Genomic DNA, 18,888 nt, shown 5'->3' with positions numbered 1-18,888 from the left:
TCTGGGTGGCTTTCCCTCTGTGTCTATGTTTGGTTCCTCTGTTTCATGTGTCGGAGGAAGTCTTGTGTCTTGTCATAACCCACTGGAAGCATTAATACCCTGCAGGACCTGGAGGGCAATGGTGACTCTGCTTCACAAAATAATAATGCCTCTGCTCTTGACAATACTCTCTGCACCATTCCCTATTCTCTTTGGAGTGTCTGTGCCAGAAAACACAGGACATGGTAGCCAGTGGTCGAGCTGGAAAGAAAATTCCACATTTAGAACTTGGGCTTCCCCCAATAGTGGAATGTCACTCTTACTCCAGAACAAGGACGATCTCCAACCTTGTGTATGTGAGTGTGATGTACCCTAAGGATTCTACTCTTGGGATACACTGAATGATCCCATAATATTAGCATGAAACAACCACAGCATCAAGTCCCAGAGGCCTCAAGTGGGGACTAAAATACACACATGCACACACGGAAACAATCACAAAATTAGGAATTCACATTTATTGATGAGATATATACATAAAAGATACATCACTTAGTGAAATACTGGGTCTGCTGATTATTTCCAGTATATAAAGAATGTCCAGTTGTTTGATACAAGAAAAGTTACAGAAATCAGTCCACATAGTAAGAACTTTTGGAAAACTAATGGTGGAAATAGAAGACCTCAACTACCCAAAGATATCCTTAGTCAAAAGAAGGCATTCCTTACTATGATGCCTAGGAAACAGCCTCCAGGTTAGTGGAAGTTTTATTGTCTGCATTCATTTGTCTTTGAATACTAAAGGACTAGCAAATCTGTACAGCACATCACTTCTGATCCTCAACAGACATTCGGAACCTAAGGGGAAAATCAATCTGCTCTTATATTCTGCATGTATAAGAAATGTCCCTGGGGAAACCCACCTTACCACCACTTTTTTCCCCCAGCAGTATTTACCACTTGGCTTTAGCAAGAATTGGAAAAAAGGACAGGAATGCTAGGTGTATAAGCAGATATTTGAAATAGAAACATCTGTCCCCATTCTCCACTGTGTAGCCTCCCTCTACCCCATTTCTAGGAGCCAAAGCTCAATCACTTCAGGTGAATTTCATCTCCCACTGGGGAATCTCTTGAATTTCTTTTCATCAGAATGAAGAGGGCATCCCTTATTTGGAACATCTAGTCTTGCATTTTCTCACTCTGAATGGGTATTCCGATCCATTCTCATAGATACAGCGATTGCATATATCTCACAGTCTATTTTTTCTGTGAACATAACACATCTGTAAATATAATCTGAATCACTTCTACCAGCCAAACAAATGCACTGTTTTGGTCTCACTCTTGTCATATACTTGGGTATTGTGCACCTTATTTACTTTCTCGAGGACACGGTCCCGTCTTGTGCTATTATTTGTGCTTTTATCGCTACCTTCTTCAAAGATGGTTTGTGCAATGTATTCTCCCCAGAAGATTCAAGAGTGCAGCCTGGGGTCCAAAGGGGAACTAGGCAGATTTGTGCTTTTTGGGAGGATTGCTCTCTAGGGAGATTTTGTCTCCATTCTGAGACAGCTTTTTCCCTCCACTCAGAAACCAGATAACAAGGAGACATAGTTCTGGACTCCGAGTCTTGGAGTCTTAGTCATTACATGCCAAGTTGGGTTGGTGCCACAGCCACAGCTAGCAGCTATAGTGCCCAGAACAGGCAACATAATTCTGTCTTCAAATAAACCACAGGAGGATAGATCCCAGTATATCGGGGGTTGACAGAGACCCCAGGACATCAAGAGAGTTACAGTGAGGAGCTAACCTGATATGTAGGGGAGTAGCAGAACATGGGCTACATGGGAGTTTTCTAGTTTAACAAATTATTCTTGCTAATGAGTTCATCTGCTGCCAAAGGAATGAAAATATTATTAAAATGAAAATATAGCCAATTTTAAAGATGAACATTTAAAATCACTATTTCATATTCCAGTACCAGGAGGCATGAGGCTCATTTTTCCAGTATTTAAACTGGTACTTTGTTTTAACCTCATTTTCTCAAGGGTCCAAGGGAACAAGGATTGCAGATTGATAAATGCAATAGATTTGCACCTGCAGAAATTGGTCATCATGAAAGGTCCACACTAAATGTTCTCAGTGTGCTGGATAAATATGGTGATGATTTTCACTAAGATGAAGGAAAAGTTCACATTTGCACATCGACATCCACCAGCACCCCAAAAAACACACATGCAAATTTTGATCAGAGAGCAGCAATGTAAGAAATTCCCTATATACAAAGGAATTGACTGGGTACAGGATTTTAAACATTAACAGCAGAAAGTCTCTATTGGCATATGCTTTAATTACATCTCATTGCCAAATGGGAGAAAGGTAGGTGATATTTCACTATTAGGTAATAAAGGAGAAAAAGAGCCTCAAACTACGCATCAACATTTCTACTCCATTTCAATGCACAGATTCTCTTTCTCCTATCCCCAAATTAAATTAAATCAATTAAAATAATCTATACAACATTTCACTGAAATTACATACATACCTACATTATGTCTACACAAAGTACAAGGAGGCACTGTCCTTCATTCATGAACAAAGGGACAAGATGTGGGCACAGCTAAAAAAACAGCTAAACAAACAAACAAAAAACATACTAGCTGTTGCTATCAGAACTCAGAAAGCCAACCAATATGTCCTACACCAGAGGAGAGAACATTAGGTAGGTCTGCTGAGAAAAGAGGAGAGTTGGGAAAATGTACATAGATCCCAGTGGTCACGTAGTAGATAACCATTTTGCTCAGAGAAGCCCAGGCTGAAAACATTGGACCTAGAACCCATGTTAGAAACTGAATGTTTGGGACATCATCCCCACCCCCATTCCCAATCCCTCTTTTATTTCTGAGTAAGACACTCTTAGTTTACTTCTAGGAGAAGAAAATACAGTTATTTACATGGGCTCAGATTTTGTCCTGAGTTGCTACTAAAGTATCCCAAAGGATTCCTACCTACCCTCCCATCCCCTCCAATGACATAGTTTCTTTACAGTTGTGCTCTATGAAAGTGAATGCTTATTCCCTGGCTAAATGTGCTTGGTTCACAGAATAATGGGAAGAAGAAATATATTGATCAGCTTATCAGAAATGAATTATAAAACTCCCTGATTCTATTCTGCATCTCCCACCCTTCATTTCCCTACATATGAAACTTCTCCCAAGCCAAAGGCTGCTGTTTTGATATTAAACAATTTAAAATGAGAGGATAAAGGGGTGACAGTAAGGAGGAGCTCTGATTGCAACCAATCTCACTAATATGACCTTGACCTTTGGGATTTTTAGTTGGGATCACAAGGGCAAGAAGGAGAACCAAAGGCTCAGCACCACTTGTTAAAATTAGGTCAAGTCCTTTTAAAAGTTCAACTGCTATTGAATTGGGATTTTCTCACACACTACTGAAGGCAGCAGCATCTGCTGCTGATTGAGCAAGTGCTTTGATCTAAAGTTCTTTCCCACCCCCACCCCACCCCCTGCCTCGGGTAATTTTATGCTATGCATGATTTGAATTACTGTAAAATGTCATAAGAAAATTGTGCTCTGCTTGTTAGACTCCATTTTCATCTATGGTCATATAGAAAATGTCAGCATAAGAAAATAACTGTGTCTGTAAATTACAGATACTAAATAGTTTATCTCTGTCTGCACTGTGGGTCTTTGTGGTTTCTGGAAAACAGGTATAAACTCATAAAATCATTATTAAAAAGCTAAATTGACATTAAGCATATAATATCTGAAAAGCATAAATATACTCTATAAATAATGATGAATAGTAGGGTAGAAAGCAGAAAATGAATATGTTAAGACAGGAAGCTGGATGAAACTGGGGGGTCCTAGGTTCATAGATTTAAAGCTAAAAGGGACTTTGGAGGTTAACTAGTCTGACCCTTTGAGCCTCAGAGGCATTAAAGTACCCAAGGTTACACAGTGCAAGAGTCTGGATTGGGACCTCAGGACTTCTGACTTCCAATCTCAGTCTCTGTCCACTGAACCATGAAATCAGTGGATTTTAGGATTGCAATACTGATGAACATGGACCAGCTATTGTCCATGAAAACATACGCTCCTTATTGGAAAGTTAGGTTAGGATGGCCTGATGGCAAAGTCTCATTTTAAACACATGCTATAAATTGTCTCCCCCAGACTATAGAAAACAAATAGAAAAGACATGATATAAAAAATACCTGCAAAGGTAGAACTTGTATATACAATGATCTAGCTGTGTCTCTATTAGACAATGCACATCCCGTTCTGCATTTTAAAGAGAAAATGGCATCACCTTCCAATGAGGCTGGAGGTTGGGGAGTATGTTAAAGTGATTTCAAAATAAACCTAGATTCTATTGTCAGATTTATAAGAAAAATAATCTGGTTATATACTTGAAGCAAAGGGTTCGGGGCTTAGGGATAAAGACCAAGGTAAGACTCCCAAAGGTAAGATGATTTTATGTAAACAGTCAATCTGTTCATTCCTTCCCTGACAAAGGCAATGGACATTTTTGAGGCCCAAGGTCTTGCTGCAATGTAAAAGAGCCAAAGTTTCCAGAGGACCTGGATTGTGACTGCATCATCACCATCTCCCATCAGGGAGATGAATTGTAGCAACAGTTGTTAGGTTCTGGCATTCCTTTGGGAGAAGGAAGAAGTCCTTCTTGAATGAGTAGGTGTGTTTCTGGAAGCTGGCCTTGATATGTGATATGGTTAACCTGACTTGCAGCTACCTGGCTGAATTCTGAACTAGCAGCATCCTTGATGTTTTTCTAGTAACTGATTTTACCTCTAAAACAAAGTAGAAACCTACCCAAGAAGAAGGATGGTTTAAGAATAGGCAAATTGGATACTGGAGGAGGAAGTGATGGGCATAAGGAAAAGGGAGATATAGAAAAGACTGGTCAATACTTTTTCAAAATAGTCTTTAGAGTAAATGTGGTGTTGCCCCTTTGGTTTGAGAAATGCTCTATATCATCCTGTTTTCAAGAAATTTAATTTTGTGTGAGTTTTAATGACATCAACTGTAAGTTAAATCACATACAAAATTTCTTAATGAAGAAAACTCAGGAAAAAAGAGAAAAGTGTTTTGTGTCTTGCATTTCCCCATGATATAATCTATATCAGAACTGTACCTAGCCCAGGGCAATGAGGACTTGGTTGGGGCGGGTGCGGGTGGGTAGATGTTTCTTCTTCATAGTAATGCTCTGGGTTTCTATCTAGTATAATTACCCCCATGCTGCCTCACCAATCCCATCCTTGTTCTCCTTCCTCTAATGCCACTTTTCCTCACTGCCATGCCAGCATGGTATTAGACCTCACCAAGGTAGACTGAATGCATCTCATGACTGAGCCTAGGTGCTCTCACAAAATGAGATCAACGGCAATCAAGGTACACCAACCTCCTCAGAAGAGGGCAGAGAGTCTCTGTCTTTCCCCACCAATACAAACTGACTTTGTACCACATGCTGAAATTGCTAGGTACTTCTCTGGTGGCATAATGGCTTAGTCATCTTTAAGAACCAGGGAGGCTCTCGGGTAAATTACCAAATACTTTACATTTCCCATATATACCACTGTTTTGATAAAGCCTGATGGCAATGAAAATAAAGTATCATATCATAGATGCTTTGGAGGGCATAGGACACCCTGGGACAAAGTCCTAGCTTCTTTGCCTATGCTAGGTTTTAAATCACTCATGCCCAAAGGTATTTATATCTTAGAAGGCAATGCAACTTGATGAAATAGTCTCTAGATCTATTCCTATGCAGAAAAAAGGCTCAGATATTTGGGACACATGGTATATTCCATGAAACTCTGCTTTTTCTAAATCATCCTTGTCATGCTGATTCTCCAGATGAAAAAGACAGAACAGTACAAAGGTGTTAACAGGCTTAATCAGCTGCTCACCAGACACCTCGCTAGAGAAAACGATAGTCTTGGGCTTCCAAGTACTGAGTATTGCTTTTAAATGTGTATATACTTAGACTGGATGTATTTATCTGTGAATCAGCAAAAACACTCAAAAGAGAGAGAGAGAGAGAGAGAGAGAGAGAGAGAGAGAGAGAGAGAGAGAGAAAGAGAGAGAGAGAGAGAGAGGGAGAGAGAGAGAGAGAGAGAGAGAAAGAGAGGTACTCACAAACAACCTGTCTCATTGTACAAGCCTTGCTCACAATTTCATATGGGTTTTCAAACCTTCCTGCAAAAGGCTCCTGTATTCCCCAACCCAATTGAAAATTACTGCTGTTGTGAGAAAATGGTTTGTTTGGGGCATTCAAAGTGGGTTGTGTTGCTACAGCAGGAGTGATGTAAGAGCCCACAAGAGGCGGGAGATGCCTCCAAACTCCTTGCCATGATAGTAGCACATTCTCTGAACTGTGATTGATAGGGTCAGATGTTTAGAGTAGGAAGGTCTAGATCTCTAGACCAGCTTCCCTTCTTTTACAGATGAGGAAACTGAAACACAGAGAAGTGAAATTACTTGACCAGGATCACATAGTTGATAAAAGTTGGATTTGAACCCAAATCTTCCTGACACCAAACTCTACTCTTTTTCTCCTATTCCACATTGCCTTCTAAGAACGAAGGACTTTGGTGAAAGAAGATATGAGCTTGTGTGCTTAAATCTAAGGCCATTTTCCCTTGAAATGTAAAATAAGTCAAATGCAAGCATGAGTAGAGACATAAAGAGAGATGGACTGAGAACCTCAATTTGAAACCCGACTCTGCCACTTACTAATGATACGACCTTGTCAAAGTCACTCCCCCATCCCTGGACTTCAGTCATCCCAACTATAAAGGAACAGGATTAGATTCAGTGAATCCTAAAGTCTCTTCCAATTCTAAATCCTGTGACTTCTAGGGAAAACATTTTTCTTAAATTTTTGTGTTTAGTGCAAAGATGCTAAACCTGGGGTCAAATTCAAAAAATTCAAAAAATATATATATTGATGATCATTTCAATATAATTGGTTTTATCTGTAATTCTATATATATTTTTTTAATTTAAAAATATAATTCTGAGAAACGGTCCATGGGCTTCAGCAGATCACACCTCTCTCTCTCTCTCTCTCTCTCTCTCTCTCTCTCTCTCTCTCCTCTCTCTCTCTCTCTCTCTCTCTCTCTCTCACACACACACACACACACACACACACACACACACACACACACACACACACAAAGCCCTTGCATGGGGGGAATTAGAACCTTTCGGATATAAAGTCTGCTCTATTTAGTCTTCTTGGGGGTCTTCTGACTTGAATTATTAGGAAAAGAATCTGTGACAGTGGGGTTTTTTAAGTAAGAAAAAGGCATTGTTATGCTTAAATAGTTGTGTTATGATATAAATAAAATGCTATCAAGTTTCTGCCTCATGATATGTTTTTATGTCAACAGCTGTACTAGTTCAAATGGCCAGTGGCCAAATTATATCTCAAGAAACAATGTTGATCTATGTGTAATGAAAGCAGGATCTTATGGAATGAGGAATGGGGGTTTTAAGCCTGAGGTGATGTTTCCAAAGGAAGCAAATGGGAAATGTGGGATTTTTTAAAAAAATAATGATACAATATAAAGAACAACCAAGGGCAAACTGGATTTGTGGTTTCATCAATTACAGCACTCTGGGTTCAGGAAACTTCCTCTACCATTGTAGGTTGTCTTCCTCCCTACTTATAGTCTTAAAGAGTTGACTAAGGTATAGAAAAGTGAAGCCACTTGACCAAGGGTCACATAACCAGTAGGTATCAGAAGTAGGACTTAAACCAAACACACACACACACACACACACACACACACACACACACACGCACACACACACGCACACACACACACAGAACATACACTCCAAACCCTGTTTGCTTGGTTTCAGTATTGCATATCTAAGCATATCCATGTCTTATTCTTTTTTTCATAAACTAGAGATTACAAAGATAATTCAGTCTTCCCTGAGTACTCTACCTACATATCTTCCCTGGAATGCCCTTCAAGTTTCATGTTTTTATTTCAGCCATCCTGGCTATTTGATTAGTCAGTAGTACAAGGAAGACTGTCTTAAAAACCCAAATTCTAATCTCAGCTTTCCTTTTTGGTTCAAAATGAGTTTGATCAAATGAGAAGCAAACCAGTGACATAGAGATTCATAAGGACAAAACTGGAGGGGGAGGTCTTGGGGTGTGATTTCCAGGTACTCCTTTTAGTTTTACATCAGGCCAAAGCTAAATCAGCTTATTTTCTTATTCCTTAAATTATAGTAAATTAACAGAGACATAATCACCAGATTTTGACCATCGAGAAAGAGGTAAAAACAATAGTACACTCACATCAACTTTTTAAGTTGGGGGGAGATAGAGACTCTGGGATCTTGTATGGGGGTGGTGGTGGTGGCAAGACAGGGCAGGTTCTGGACAAGGAGGAGTTCCTCACACACTATCTGTGTAACTTCAATTTTAACTAATTTTTCTTGTTCATGTGGTATTAAGTTCAGACATTTCTAATCACCTAATCAAAGCTATTCAAGGTAGTAACACTTTCATTACAAAAAGTGCTTTTGATGCCCTCTAGAGTTTAGGACTCTGGGGCAAAGTCCCAATCACCCTTCCCTAATTACAGTTCTAAGAAAGAATCTTTCAGAGCACTGTTAAATCTGTTTGAGCTTATTGCTGGAATTCAAAAGGCAATATTGGGCAACGAGGAGCCTGAGCTAGTGGGTGGAAGGGTAGGAGGAGAGCTATAAAGTTCTAGTGTAGAAACACGAGCAATGTGAAGCATATTATTTTTAAAAATATTGATGAAATTAGTGTTTTTAACACAGCAGCTTAAGAGCAACAACAGCCCATTCATAAATAGCTCTTCATGAGACTTATCTTTAATGTTCTAATGAATCTCTAATGCTTTCAAAGAATGCACTGGGCATGCCCATGGTCTTTAATGTCTATTTCATTTATAAACAAATATCTCAAGACCTTTCCAGCCTTCATTTGGAATTTGAAGGATAACAGGATGATAGATTTGTAGCTGGAAAGAATCTTAGGGCTCATCTAGTGTATCCCCCTCAATCCCTGCAACACACACCATTTCTGGAATCTGGGCTAGCAATCCACTTAACTGGGTCATTCTTTAAGAACAATATCTTCCCCAAGCCTTCTTGGATTCTTGGCTCCTATTTAGGCTAGAAAGTACAAGGTCTAAAAGTTCCCAGGGTATATGGGCATGCTTGTGTTGGCAATAATATTACTAATTTTCATACCTCCAAATTCATAATTGTACAATACTATACTACACTAATACTACCAACAATACTATTAATAATATTATTATTATTACTTTAGTAGGTCTTGGGAAAATCCAGCTTGATCTGACTAGGTTAGACTGGAGTAATGAATTGTTTTTGGGATTAAATAATTCTTCCTTCAGACAACTAAGACTTCAGACTATGTCTATTCACCTAAGGGAAAATACAGAATAGAAGTTCGTATCCACACAGTTTAGTTCTGAATCATCTGAGATCATGGTTGTTTGATGATACAGATAACTGCTCCAGTTTTCTGCTTTCCTTTGCAGCGGTAGACCTAGACTTGGTGACTTGAAACAAATAACTACCTTAACCATAGTTGAAACAATGGTGATTCTCCCACATAACGGGTCCATTTCTTTCTTCTCAGAGATTGTAATAAATTTAACATTTTCAAAAATAAAAAATTGAGCTTAAGTTCAAACTGGGCTTCAGAAAAGGGGAAAAAAGGAAGAAGATGCATTTAAGTAAGTTTGTTTCTCACCTTCTCCATCTTCTACTTCTCTGGCCTAATTCACAGATGGCTGAGAAGAAATTTGCCAGCTAAAGAGTAAGGTGGTAACAAATACAGTTGTCATGGAACTGACTTGGTTATCTAGGTTCCCTGTTCCATGGAGGAACACTTTGGGTCTGAAGCATTGTACAATGCTGGATCTGGAGAAAGATGAGTTCAAATCCTTTCTTTTCTGCTCACTAGTCACTTATCCTATTTATCCTCAGTTTCCTCTTCTGTAAAATGGGAATAGGACTAGATGGCCTATGGGGTCTCTTCCAGCTCAAGACCTAGAACTTAGGGTTTAATTTAATTAAATATGACATCAATGTATTTTGAAATGCCACAGGTTTCTACAATGGCTTTGTATGTACAAATCTCAACAGGAAAATTATAAACATCCTATCTGGAAAAACCATATTCTGGGTATGAATTCTGAATTTGCTTTCTTCTTTTTATGTTATGTTGGGCTGGGTTAAGCATGGTGAAGAAAGAAGATGAGGTCTGAAGAATAGGGGGACATAGTAGAAACCCAGATTGTGGAGAAGATAGGAAGCCTTAGGATGTGGAGAAAAACTTGCAAAAAGGTGCTAGGGAGCAGACTTCTCAGGTGGCATCCTGGGGCTTTAGACTTACACCCCCAACCCTCTGCCAATGAGCATTTTAGCATAGTTTACAAATAAGAAGCTGAGCCTTAATAACCCTTCCCCTTAGAGTATTAGACTCTTCACAACATAACCAAGAACTCCTGGGAAATCTATCTGCTTTGTGTTAACCCTCTCATGTGAATAGTCAGCTCTCTCCCTTCTTCTTGACTCCTGAGACAGAAAATACTCAATCTGCTCTCTCTCAGCAATCCCTTGGCCCACCAAGTTCCTGCTGGTCCAAGGAAAATGAACGATGGTGCCATTTTATATGAAAGAAAAAGTATTGTGTAACACTTCCCCTTTGCTGACAGCGACTGCTCTAAGAGACAAACACAACCAGATTCCAGCATTCCTTTTAAGGGAATGAGTTGTCTGCTTTGGAAGAGAGGAGCCACAGGGAGCAGAGAAGGAGGGGATGGGTAGCCAAGATGCTCACAATATATCCCATCAGAATAGAACATTGGCTGCTATTATTGTTCTCCCATCCTTGGAACCATACTTTTTGCTTCCTTTCAGATAACTCGTATGTGGAGATCAAGAATTATAGATATTCCTAGAAGCTTAATGGGCCCAAGTTCTTTGGTGATTTACTTTCAAGTCCTCAGCAAACTCCAACTCTAGAAATTTAGGGCCAATACCATAGACTTAAGGATGGTATTGGGAAAGTTGCTAGTCAAATCCTCTGTTCTGGGCTATATTCTAGGAAAATGTTAATTATACATGGATTTCCTTCAAACTTCCATAGCATCAAAATAGTCACCCACACAGAAATGGCAAGGCGGTACCCTTCATTGCCGCCTTCAAGGTTTAAGGCTAAAGGGGTGAGACTACAAGGAATACAAGGGTTTTTTTCTCTATGGAATAATTTATGTACTAATCTTTTTTGGTCCCCTGATTCAAGAGAAGTATTGGAACAGAAATCATTGGTGTGGGCTGATATAAGGTAAGAGAATTGATAAGGAAGATGGGCTTTTCTTTAAATTAAGTGTCCTATGTGGATTTTTAGGCATTCAGTGTAAGTATACCATCCCTTTTCATCTGAGATAAATACTACATGGTTACAAAGGCTTCCCCTGTAAGGGAATTTGATCAATTTGTACAGTTGTGTATCCTGGATTTCTTGGACTGTTGTGGAAAAAGTAGGGGCCATGTCCTCATTATTAGGACCCCAAAGAATAATTCCATTTCAATAGAAACACAAAATACGGCCTCATTTCAGGAGAACGTAAATTCCTTAAGGTCAGGGACTATTTCATTTTTGCCTCTGTACTCCTAATACCTAGCACAACAGAGCCTAGCCCAAAGGAGGTGCCTAATAAATGCTCGTTGAACTAAACAACACTACCGTATCTCATGAGGAGAGTGAAGCCCGTTATAAGCATAGGTGAAACAGCTACGACGAGTTTCATTATCACAGTTGGAGACAAAACAGATTTCAACAAATCATATTCTTGAGGCTAGTTAATATTTACATTGACTGTGTCTTTAACTTTTGATAAACATATGCAGCAGCGCTGGGCAAATATTATTTCTTAATCAATGGTTTAATCATCCAATAGAAAAAACCCTTACAATTAGAATGGCACAGTAAGCCGTATTGTGTAAGAGACTATTGTGGGGGGGGTTCTCCGAGGGGGAACAGGAGAAAGTCCAGATCTGTGACTTTATGAGCATGGGTAGATTCCATTGAGAAAATGCCTCTTACCAATGCAGATTGGTGCTTGTTCTGCATCTTATGCTATGAGAGAGTTGCAACGAAGAAATGTTTTTTTTTTTTAATTTCCCTAATTATTCATGAGCATGAGTCAACATGGTGTAGTGCTTAGAGGTCCAGCTTTGCAGTCAGGAAGACCTAGGTTAAAGTCTTGCCCCTGGCACTTACAGGCCATATGATAGGGGAAAAATTGTTTAGTTTCTCTACGCCCTAAAGCAACTCTATAAGACTATAAGTTACAGATGAATTGCCATTCTGCATAGGTGCTGGAAAATTCCATCCAGGAAATGGATGAATTCATGAGATATGGATCTAAAAACTTTATTGATAGAGGGACACAAAGGATGAGAGTGTTTGGAATCAACCTTCTTGAATCTAGTTCCCCCTAAAGTCTTTTTTAAAAAATCATTTTGGAGACACTTAATTTAAAGGGCGCCCAGAAGACAAGTGGTTACCATTCACAGCAGCAGGTGCTTGCTTTGAGTCAAACACGTGTAAAACTTGTAAGAGGATTTTCAACTAGACGAAGCTTGCTGGTGGTATCTCTTGTGCATCCCAAGAGGAAACATGGAAAATACTTTAAGTCAGTAGCACATCCTAATTTCTTTGTGCCCTGAGTCCCTGCAGTTCCCCGCACTGGCTTCATCACATCTTCACATTTTCTGTAGAAAGAACGTTCCCATTCTTTCTACAGCTTGAGTACAGGGGGACACCAGTGAGAGGGCATCTCTAACGCAAACCGATTCCTCCAGCTGCCTCCATCCAAACAGTAATACAACGGAGAGGGTTAAATGGTTACGGCCAGTTATTTGGCAAAGACACTGCCCTGTGCTTACAAAGGCTGCTTTATGACACCTCCTCCTAGGCTCAGTTAACAAATTAAGTAAGCATATTTATATATCTTTTTTTAAGGGATGTTTTTGCTTAATCTTTATATCATCTTTTACCATTGGATAACTTCGGAGAGTTTATTCAAGGTGGAGCTTGGAGTCTGTTTCTGCGCTTTAGTGATCCCGCTTCCAGGTTTCTTCTTCACCGTGACAGTCTGCTGACTTTCCATTGGTTGCCAGTATGACCTGAAAATAGTGAGCATTAACATCCAGCTTACAGGTCAGCAAAGAAAGACCATAAGTGGGGTAAGTGGAGGAACGGCTGTGCTGCAGTCATCATCACCAGTGGTTGGGGACGTGCCCTCACGGGATTTTTAATACTGACTTGCAAACATTTGTACATTCATGAGGATAAGGCTCTGGGAACAATTCATTGAGTTGTGTGCATGAAGGGAGAGGGGTATCTAACTACACACACCCATCAACAGAACACTCAGAGAAAATGTTGCTACACACGACCACATGAAACACATAATGAACTGGACACCTATTTCTAATCATCCATGGGAAAGGTTCAGTTGCAATTAGGCTAGATTAGCTTCTGTTAGCTTCAGATGAAGCTTCAGCTAATGAATTATATCTATATTTCAATGAGATTATGTTTATTATGTTTATAAAGTGCTTTGCAAATCTTAATATAAATGTTAGTTATTATCATTGTTATTTGTGTTACAACCACAGTTTAACAAATGCAAATGCACACATACACACACTAAAAAAAACAACTAATGCTTAACTTTTTACAAATGAAGGATATGGGATACAGGGAGGTGCAGTGGATACAGACCTACCCTCAGAATAGCAGTATCTGTGTTCAAGTTCTGTCTCTGAAACATATCATCTGTGTGACTCTAGGTAAGTTAATTAACCTCTCAGTGCTTCAGACAGTTCTCTAAGACTCTAAGTTACAGATAAATTCCTGATCTGCATTGGTGGAAAGAATTCCCTACATGGATGCAATAAGGGATCCAGACCTCCAAAATTTACTTATACAGAGTTGCTTCAGACAGTTTTCCCAAGTTTCAAAGGAGGTACAAATCTCCATTGGTCAGGAGATTCATAACAAGAAATTCCTTAAACCAGTGAAATCAGGTTTGCGAGGCAGATTAGCTAAATGATTGGATGGATAGGTAGATTGATTAATACATCTAGAGATGGATAGATCTATGAATGGACTGATAAATAGTAGAATGTACACACATGGCATATGTGATTTGTGATTTTGTCATTGTGGACCTCCCAGTGTGGAAGTTCTCTCCATCCATGTACATCATAGTCCATACATTACTTAGTAGACACATCCTAGGCAGCTGGAAGTACAGTGTCATATCCAAGGTCACACAGTAAGAAATAAAGGCAGGAAGTTGAACACAGGTCTTCTTGACTTTAAGCTCAGCACGTAATACATAACACCACACTTTTCCAGATATACATACATATATATCATCTATTTTTAAAAGCAGCATGAAATTTTGGTAGATTGACTCTACCAAAAGACTTCTCCCTCTTTTAGGAGGGGAACTAGAAATTCTAGATCAATATCACTGATTAAACTGAGACAAATGCTATTAGATTGTTCCATTGGAGATATTCGTTAGGGTTATATTCTTTTGGGAATGGATGAAAAGCTGCATTTCCACATAGCTTAGACCAACATAAACTGAACCTTTACCAAGGGAGAGTATCTTTCAGCTATACAGTCCTAAGAACATGTCCATGTTTCCTAGCTTACCTTCCATCTTTCTGTCCTCAACTTCATGGGGGAACCTTAAACCCAGGACTGATATTCGACAAGATGGAGAGACTGGATTTATGGAGGCATTGGGACATGGAGACATGACAAAATGCAGCAGGGTTGGAAACACATTTGACCTTCTCAAACAAGTGGAAGTGAGATACATGCACAAGGGTGACATGCTGGGAGCTAAATGCCAAGTACTTTTCACAAATCAAGCAAATGAAATGTCATCTCTGCCACCCCCCCAACCCATCCCGCCCATTCCCAAACAGTACAAAAAGTTCATGCAAACATAGATCCCCTCACAAAAGATGGGCTAGTTGGCAGAGAAAGAAAGGCTATTGATAAACTACAAACTCTTGTGCTAGACGCATGCGTTAACATAAGGAAACCAAGATGGTATGATCATGCATTTGTTAGTATTGTGATCAGAATCACAGCAAAATTGTTTTCCCATTCAGCAAACTGGTGGAGAATCATTTCATTCTTTGTACTTATATGCTGGCACCTAGCAGAATGCTTGGCATGTAGTAGGTGCTTAATAAATGTTGAGTGATAGATTGATTGAAAGAGGGCAGAACTTCCAAGGGCTGCCCAGAAAACTTGCCTTTTTTGGTGTAAGTCCATATATGCCTATTTAACTTTTAATGATGAGTCAGAACAAGGACAGAGGGATAAATCACACTGTTAGCTGCTAGGAAGGATCAGATGGCGTCAATATGGGTGGGAGGTTGTTCTTATAATGAGCAGAGCCTGCTTCAAGTGTGGCCAGAAATATAACTCCTCTGGTGTACTTGATTATTGTTGTGTGAATTTGCAAGTAGGTTGGGGATGTCCCCATGCTGATGGGCAAAAGATCGAGAGGAATGATAAGCAGTCATTTAAAAATGCTTCTCAGCAAACATTGAGAAATCCCATAGGAAATGATTGGGGTTGAACACAAGAAAGTTCAAAGGAAAAAAGAAGCAAATATGATCCAGACAGTGTGGACCAAGTTCTTCATCAGTTTCTCTGCCACTCTACCCTCCCAGTTTTCGGTAACCATGCCACATGGTGAATCGGCGTTGACTTTTTTCTCCCCCAAACGATGGTTGAATATCAATGACTCTTCCCTCCAGACTCCTGAATTTAGAGACGAGTTCTGGGTGAAAATCCTGTCTTTAACTCACTTACTGTGTGAATATAGGTACTTTTGTTCATCTCTCCATTTCCTCATCTGTAACATGGGGCTAATAATGCCTCCAGTACTTACCTCCCAGGATTGTCCTGAGGCTCAAATGAGACACTATATGTAAAGCGTTTTGGGGACTTTAAAGCACCATTAAAATGTGGCACAGTGGTTCGAGCTCTAGATGTGGATTCGGGAAGACCTGAGTTAAAATCCAGCCTCAGAGACTTTCTGGGCAAATCACTTCACTTCTGTCTGCCTCAGTTTCTTCATCTGTAAAAAGGAAATAAGACTAGTACCTGTCTCCTAGGGGGACTGTGAGGATAAAATAGGATAATATTTGTAAAGTGATTTGCAAACTTTTAAGCTATATATAAATGCTTAGTATCATTATATCAATTATTCAGTAGAATTATTTACTGAATTCTGCAGAAAACCAAGAGCCTTATTAAGGGCATAAGTAGTTCACCTTTTTGTTTCAGTCATCTTAACGCTTAAACATTGAGATTACCAGCCAGCTCACTAGATAGCTAAACAATGAATCTGCAAATGATTTACTTAACAAGTTAAATAATTGATACATACATAGTTTTAAGGTCTGCAAAGCATCTTATATACATTATTTCATTGGATCTTCACAAGAAGCCCATGAAAGGTACTAGCATTTTATCCCTATTTTAAAGATGGATAAACTAAGGTTCGGAGAGGATAACTGATTTGACCATGGTCCCATAGCTATTAAATTCTGGATTTGAACTCAGGTCTTTCTGATTTAAGTCCAAAACTCTTTCCACTACTTGAGTAGCATGGTTATGGAAATGTCTAGCTAAAGTAATAGTTACCATAATCTGAAATGTATTTCTCCAGCAATATGTAAACTAAGAGCAGTGATTCTTCCTCGTTTAGTTTTTGTACCCTGCGTACCTAATTTGATTCCCTGCACACAGTAGATACTTAGTATTTGTTGGATTGGACTGGACTGGTCATATAGTCTACTGTCAGAAACTAAAGGAACAATTTCCTAATGCTTCTCTCAAGGTGTTGGACCACAACACCCACCAAACCAAACCAGAGAGGTTCTATCTTTCCTCAAAAGACAAGACAGAGGAATAAGTCTCATGGATTTAGAAATGAAGGGACCTTAGAGGTCACTTCATCTACTATCTTTCTTTAATAGATGAAGAAACTGAGACCCAGAACAACCAGGTAATTAGCCCAAAGTCACACAGGTGGTAAGTGGCAAAGGCAGGATTTGAACCCATCTCTTCCAATTACAAACACAAACTCACGTGGAACCCGCTTTTCTAGAATCTGTAATACTGAATGAAGCTCGTAAACCTTGTTTTGGCAGTAGTATTTAGAGGGACTGGCATTCTTATTTCATGTTGGTTGTGCCAAATGTTAGTATTGCTAACAAGAAAAACTGATGGAAACTTTATTTTGACCATCCTTGAGAACTGAAATATGAGGTCCTAGAGAATGAACAAAGAAAAAGAGGCACTCAAGGGAAGATTTGCTAAGTTGAGTGAATGCAGCAACATTCATACACCTGGAGTCTTGTCTCTTCCACCTGTTTTTCTTTTTCTTCCTTTCTCTTCCTTTCTTCCTTCCTTCCTTCCTTCCTTCCTTCCTTCCTTCCTTCCTTCCTTTCTTTCTTTCTCTCTTTCTTTCTTTCTCTCTTTCTTTCTTTCATAAGTGGAAATTTCAATAGTGGGGAAAACCCAGAGCATTCAGCCAACGGAAGCTTGAAAAAAATTCCTTTCTTCAGTTTCATTTTTGTTTCAAAATGTCTGTTTCTGTCTAATTGGAGGGAGTTTTCCAATATTCACTGACTGTCTGACAAACATTTCTTTGTCAGCCTTCCAGACCAAAGCCATCCGAGTGGTATTCAGGGGGTCAAGCTCATCTTTGATTTACCATCCATATTCACCAAGACCCCATAAAAACATATGGAGGGGATGAGATTGTAGAGTAGTTGATTTGAAACTGTAAGGGCCTTGGAATTTTAGCTCATTCTTCTTATTTTACAGAGGGGAAATCTGAGACCCAGAAAGAATAAATGAATAGCCCAAAGTCATAGAGGTAGTAAGTGCTAGAATTTCAACTTAGGTCCTCTGACTCTAGTCGTAACATACTTTCCATTATACTTCACTGTTTTGTTTTGATTCCAAAAATATAGGCTATTTGGAAACTTGGTTTCTTAGTGAGCCAGGATTTGTGATCAGTCAACCAGAAATGCAGAACTCAGAAAGATGGAGCTACATCTACATTACTGTGAATCCTTCCAGCTGAAGTCCCATAGCTTCTCTTTGGAAGGACCATGAGGAAAACTGTCACAGGAAGAAATTTTCTCTTGAATTAGAGGAGAGTTGTCACAATTATATAAGAACATTCACAATGCACCATGAACTCTAACGAGTCTTGAAATGACCTCTGACAAGGTCCAGAAAAGTCTTTTGAAACACATTCTATGAGCTGATCCATTGCCCATCTGCCAGGGATTTCCCAAGTTTGCTCTGCTCTGATCATAGCATTGACCCCAGAAGTAGATATTAGTTACAGTGAAGACAAGACAGAGTCAATTGAGTTTTTCTACTTAATCCCACATGAGGTAGGAGGTAAGTACAAAAACACATGTAGCATGAGAAATGGAGCTGGGCATGTGGCGAATTGTTTTGGGTTTCTTTAAAGTACTGTCACAGATGAGGGTTCTAAAGAAAAAGAATGTGGCTCTTGGTGAGAAAATTCTTCCCTGCTCAAGGAAAAAGGGGTCCACCAGGGTAGTGTTCACATATACCAGAATGAGCTAATATTAGGCTTGGCAAATGGGTATTATTCAATGTTTCCCCATTGAACAATATACAACAGTGGGGTAAATCTTGTGTTCAGTAATGGAGTGGGCAACCTATATTTTTGGCTTAGTCTTG

General features: G+C 39.3%; 1 protein-coding gene across 1 annotated transcript in view; it reads right to left on the bottom strand.

Annotated features, from left to right (window-relative positions):
• Positions 1–482: 482 nt before the first annotated feature.
• SLC1A2 (solute carrier family 1 member 2) overlaps positions 483–18,888 on the bottom strand; it is a 157,898-nt gene continuing 139,492 nt past the window's right edge. The window contains exon 11 of the mRNA XM_072619155.1: positions 483–13,241. Coding sequence (XP_072475256.1) covers positions 13,170–13,241 — 72 coding nt within the window. The 3' untranslated portion in view covers positions 483–13,169. The remainder of the gene's footprint in view (positions 13,242–18,888) is intronic.

This window comes from Notamacropus eugenii, chromosome 6, assembly GCF_028372415.1.
Source record: "Notamacropus eugenii isolate mMacEug1 chromosome 6, mMacEug1.pri_v2, whole genome shotgun sequence".
Classification (NCBI taxonomy): Eukaryota; Metazoa; Chordata; class Mammalia; order Diprotodontia; family Macropodidae; genus Notamacropus; species Notamacropus eugenii.
Note: the sequence above shows the minus strand (reverse complement) of the source record. Positions and strands in the feature narration are given on the sequence as shown.